The sequence below is a fragment of the Lampris incognitus genome, chromosome 8 (assembly GCF_029633865.1).
Source record: "Lampris incognitus isolate fLamInc1 chromosome 8, fLamInc1.hap2, whole genome shotgun sequence".
In the NCBI taxonomy this organism is placed as follows: domain Eukaryota; kingdom Metazoa; phylum Chordata; class Actinopteri; order Lampriformes; family Lampridae; genus Lampris; species Lampris incognitus.
In genome coordinates, this window is record NC_079218.1 from 3144006 (window position 1) to 3150005 (window position 6000).

At 46.2% G+C, this 6000-nt stretch overlaps 1 protein-coding gene across 1 annotated transcript in view; it reads left to right on the plus strand.

Annotated features, from left to right (window-relative positions):
* The window catches only part of ntm (neurotrimin), a 173657-nt gene extending 168395 nt beyond the window's left edge, over positions 1-5262 (plus strand). Inside the window, exons 5-7 of the mRNA XM_056284882.1 lie at positions 4015-4135; positions 4301-4452; positions 5222-5262. Of these exons, the coding sequence (XP_056140857.1) occupies positions 4015-4135; positions 4301-4452; positions 5222-5262 (314 nt within the window). The remainder of the gene's footprint in view (positions 1-4014; positions 4136-4300; positions 4453-5221) is intronic.
* The last annotated feature ends 738 nt before the right edge of the window (positions 5263-6000 follow it).

Genomic DNA, 6000 nt, shown 5'->3' on the forward strand with positions numbered 1-6000 from the left:
TACGGTGTCATGAACAAGCCATCATGCCTGTGGTGTGTCATGAACAAGCCATCATGCCTGTGGTGTGTCATGAACAAGCCCTCTTACAGGCTGCATCCTTCCTCAGACTGCCTAAATCAACGTTTCAGTGGCGAGCCTGAGAGTGCCTGAGAGTGTGTGTTTTAATTTGGATTATCGTCAGACGGCCTTCCCACACCCGTGTCTCATTGACTTGAGGCCTGTGACTCTTAAAAAGACAACAACACTGCGGCATCCTGCAGCCACCCCATCTACACTCACCCTCTGCAGTCTCAATGAGCTAGACTTATGTTCTATCTAGGCTGCAGATAACACATCTCTCCACACTGGCTTGTACCTGTGCTTGGTCTTACAACTATCACCCAACGTGACATCACAGTACCTGCTGGTCTCAAGTGCAGCAGGCTAAAGCAAAGGCTTGCTATCTCCAAATGGTCTGCTCACTAGATCAGAAACCGGATTCTATCAGATAAGTTGTAGAATTGACTCATCCGTGGATGGATTACCGAAGGGGCCTACCAGGCCCACGGGGTCAGCGGGGATTGGGAAAGGATGTCAGAGCCGCTGTGTGAAGTGGCTGTTCTTAACTTCTCGTTTCTTAGCGCAGCGTTTCTAGGCTGTATATCTTTGTCAGTGATGAAGGTGGCTTTTTGTTACTGAGAGGTGTGTGTGTGTGTGTGCGCATATATATAGTAGGATAGATGTAGGAAAGAAAAAAAAAACTTTAATTCATAGCAGTACAAGCCTGTTTTGTGCGTCAGGCACTCATCAGCTGCCGACGGCACGAAACAGGCTTGTACTGCTAAGAATTACAATTTTTTTTACCCAACATCTACCTTGATATTCCGCTCCTCGTTTGTTCAGCACTTTTATCAACACCATTGATGGTTTCTGGGGGGAAAAAACCCGCTATATTATTTATATATATATATATCTCCATCCATTATCCAAGCCATTTATCCGAATTCAGGTCGCGGGATGCTGGAGCCTATCCCAGCAGTCATTGGGTGACAGGCGTGGAGACACCCTGAACGATCGCCAGGCTATCACAGGGCTCACACACACACACACACACACACACACACACACACACACACACACACAGGGACAATGTAGTACGGTGAGTCACCTGACCTACAGGTCTTTGGACTATGGGAGGAAACCGGAGCCCCCGGAGGAAACCCACACAGACAGGGAGAACATGCAAACTCCACACAGATTATATATATATATATATATATATATATATATATATATATATATATATATATATATTTCATTAACTTGCTACTTCCAGGTATTGAGTGAATGTGGGCGGGGGATGGGGTATTGTCATATAAGTTATGCATAACTACAGTAAGTCTACAGCAGAAGACTGCTCAGTGAGTCAGTGCTGCAGGTCCATTCAGGATTGCAGGCGTTAAAGCTGAGATCCACAACTTTTCTCCACGAACAATTTAATCGTTATTTTACCCACCTAGATCATATGTCAGGTGGTGTAATACTAACTGATGTCTTAGCTAGGGTTGGTGACATTTAGTAGTCTCCAACTACACCATGTACACAACTATTGAAATGTTTTGAACAGGTCACATCAGCTGGTGCAGCAGCAGACACGTAGTACGTGTTAGGAAATAACTCCAACAGAATAAAAGATTGAGATGCGACACAGATGTGACGATCCTTCTGTTGGGCAGACAATAATACTGTACAACAGTGTTGCGATAGAGCCAAAACATTATGACCACCTGCCTAATATGCTGTTGGTCCTCTGTGTGCAGCCAAAACTGTGCCAACCCACCAAGGCAAGGACTCCACAAGACCCCTGAAGGTGTCCTGTGCCATCTGCCACCAAAACATTAGCAGCAGATCCATCAAGTCCCTCTAAGTTGCGAGGTGGAGCCGCTGTGGATCGGACTTGTCGGTCTAACACATCCCACAGATACTCAGATCTGGGGGATTATAAAGCCAGGGCAACACCTCGAACACTTCATGTTCCTCAAACCATTCCTGGACAATATGTGCCGTGTGGCAGGGCGCATTATCCTAGTAAAAGAGGCCACTGCCGTCAGGGAATGCCATTACCATGATGGGGTATACCTGGTCTGCAACGATGTTTAGGTAGGTGGCATGTGTCAAATTGACTTCCCCATGAATAGCCGGACCCAGGGTTTCCCCAGCAGACCATTGCCCAGAGCATCACACTCGCTGCACCGGCTTGTCGCCTTCCCACAGTGCATCCTGGTGCCATCACTTCCCCAGGTAAATGTGGACACATACACAGACGGGACTCATCGACCAGGCGATCTCCTTTCACTGCTCCAAGGTGAAAGAAGCGGGAAAAGAAGTGCTTTCACTGCTTCTGGCACTCGCTTGCCCACTGTAGGTGCTTTCGACGGTGGACAGGGGTCATCATGGGCACTCTGACCAGTCTGCAGCTACTTAGCCCCACATGCAGCAAGGTGCGATGCACTGTGTTTTGTTACACATTCCTCCCTTAACCATCGTTAAGGACATCGTGGAACATCTGTCTTCATCGCCCTCACACGTTGATGAGCCTTGGGTGCCCAACACCCTGTCGCCACTTGTGGTTCGTCCCTCCTCAGACCACTGTCGGTAGGTACTCACCACTGCTGACCAGGAGCACCCCACAAGCCTTGCCATTTCAGAGATGCTCTGACCCAGTCGTCTGGCCATAACAATTTGGCCCTTGTCAAAGTCACTCAGGTCTTTATTCCTGCCCATTTCTCCTGCATCCTACATGTTGACTATGAGAACTGGTTGTTCGCTTACCATCCAATCTACCCAGACCTTGACATGTGCCCTTGCTTGGAGATGATCAACATTATTCAGTTCACCTATGAGTGGTCATAATGTTTTGGCTCATCAGTGTAGTTTGTAATACAGTAGACTGCCTGTGTTAGCTTTTGTCCAAGTGTCCCATTTCTACAGGGGTGGTAAATATTTACTGCTGAGCTGATGGCACACAAGCGACAACAGCTGTTTACTCCTTGTTTGTAGGTGGAGAAAATAAGCTGTAACTGGTCCATTTCTCCCTGCCTTCTACAGTTGTAGGTTTTAGCTTTAAAGTTTAAGTGAAAAGCACATTTTAGTCATTGCTGTTACAAAACATGACTTTATGCACACAAAGTAGCTTGAGCTAAAACATCATTCAGAATTTATTAAACAGAAATAAGACTTTCTACTCCTGTAATGTACACAAAACCACTATATATGCAGACAGTGCTATGATATGCATATTATTATCGCTGATAGCAACAAGCACGAATACGACAACAGTACGAATGAAGAGGTGAGAAGAAGGAGTACACAAGCCATTGGAACAGATGAAGACTTGTTGACAATCGTCAAGAAGGGAAAACTGAAATGGTCACATCTGGAGAAGTTCCGGCCTTGCCAAGCCCATCCTGCAAGGCACAGTGAGGGGCAGGCGAAGACGAGGAAGCGATGGCTACGTAACATCAGAGTGGACAGGCCTCGACTTTGCCAAGTTGAGGACAGAGAGATGGTGAGGACTGGTTGCGGATTCAACAGTGGTGCCCCAACGACCTCTTGAGAGGTTACGGGATAGGTGAGGTGAGGAGCAACAAGGGCAACACCAACTCGGTTTCCCTTCATGTTTATCGGTGACTGGTGTTGCACTTGTTGTGTGTGTTTACCCAGCCAAACAGAGACACCGGTGGGTGCAAACACAGGGGATTCTTGAAATAAAAAAGTGAGTACTTCAACTGTTACAGATTTTTCTGCAATCGTTGAATGACTCACTTTTCACATATCTGCTTTCAGCATAACAAACGGCATATGTTCAATTCGGTTTCAGTTTTCTTTCTTCTTTTTTTTTTGTTTCCTTTTGGTCATGCAGTTTTTTGCGACGTTAAAAGAAATGATATGCTGTCCGTTAGTGAAGCTTGAGGTTTCTGCTGTGTGAATCTCTGAGTGCGGCGCTCCTTTGTGTTTCTGCACGTTTGTCCGTAGATGCTCCAAGTGTGTCGGAAGGCAGAGACGTTGGAGTGACTCTGGGCCAGAGAGGTGTTCTGGAGTGTGAGGCTGACGCAGTGCCGGAGGCAGATTTCGAGTGGTATAAAGACGACAGAAGGTAATTTGCTGGACATTAATAGGATTTGTATTTCAAGTGGCAAAGTGTTGTAAATATAAACACACACACACACACCACACTTGCAGCTCCTTACCTGTTTAACTCCCAACTTCTACACTTATTTATTCATTTACTTACTTGTTCATGTATTTCCCCCCTATTAAGGATCTTCAATGGCTTTGATGGCATGGAGATTGAGAATTCTGGATCTCTGTCCAAGTTGACCTTTTTTAATGTGTCTGAGGGAGATTATGGCAACTACACCTGTGTTGCCATCAACAAACTCGGGACCTCAAACACAAGCTTTCTCCTGTATGGTGAGTCCAAACATCTATTACTGACATGACGATCCAACACATGTGATAGCCCATCTTAGAACAGATTGTTTAATGTGGTTCACATTGAAACTGTAGCTGCTCAGGGCGCCGGGTAGCATAGCGGTCTATTCCGTTGCCTACCAACACGGGGATCGCCGGTTCGAATCCCCGCGTTACCTCCGGCTTGGTCGGGCGTCTCTACAGACGTAATGGGCCATGTCTGCAGGTGGGAAGCCAAATGTGGGTATGTGTCCTGGTCGATGCACTAGCGCCTCCTCTGGTCGGTCAGGGCGCTTGTTCAGGGGGGAGGGGGAACTGGGGGGAATAGCGTGATCCTCCCACATGCTACGTCCCCCTGGTGAAACTCCTCACTGTCAGGTGAAAAGAAGCGGCTGGCGACTCCACATGTATGGGAGGAGGCATGTGGTAGTCTGCAGGCCTCCCCAGATCAGCGGAGGGGGCGGAGCAGTGACCGGGACGGCTCGGAAGAGTGGGGTAATTGGCTGGGTACAATTCGGAGAAAAAGGGGGGGGGGGGGAGTCCCAAAAACAAGAAGCTGTAGCTGTTCAGTGTAGAAATGTAGTTGCTAGTGTTTAGGCTTTCTAAAATGTTTTTTTAATATCATCATGATGCTCCAAATTGGAACAATGCACCATATGCATAGATTCATGCAGCAGCCCACTGTCATGCTACTCACAAGTGTTGTCTATGATGTTTTGCCGTTTTGTTTTCAATGTGTTGCTCTGTCCCATTTGTTCCTATGGTGTAGAGGTAATTGAACCCACTAGCTCAACACTGTTGCAAGGTTAGTACTCCACAGGGGCATGCACGTCGACCACTGCCTAGCTAACGTCTTTACTGCATGCTAACAACTAATAAACATTGCCATTTTCACAAAATTTGAGCTCCAATACCAAGGAAGTAGTACCTCTGTCATTGCTGAAGTGAAAGGCGGAGTAAGTCGGCGTTGAAAAAACAAATTTCTGGAACCTTCTTTTCAAAATGGAATTGTGGAAGGTAAATGGGCTGATATACAGCCCAGTGGAACTTAGTTGCTTAAAACTCTCTTTCATGAAAATAGTAAGACTTTAAGTGGAGTGTGATGGCCATGACAGTCACACATGCCGTGTGAATCTTTGTGGAAATGGTCAATGCAACATGAATGTTTTGCTAACCATGGTTTTCAATTTTCTTCTTTGCACTTCCATCCACCTTTCTGTGCGGAATGGCTTCATTTTGGTTTTTGCATGCTTTTTTCCACTGTAAGTATGTCTCCTTTTTCTTTTCCTTTTTTGCTATGGTGTGTGTGAGATTGTTTGTTAACCTGATGAAACGTTTGCTCAGCCTGCTCCGACTCTGCAGTTAGTGATTATTAACACTGAAATTCTGGGTTAGACGAGCTTCACATTCAGTTTTACATCTGGTGGCGCTATGTTGCAAAGATAAAGGCAATCAAAGGCAATCACGTTTAATCCCTTGCCCATCTTGTCATTGGACTTGTCCTTGTAACTAGTGACTAGTATCCTGTAAGCATAAGCGACTCCGTTA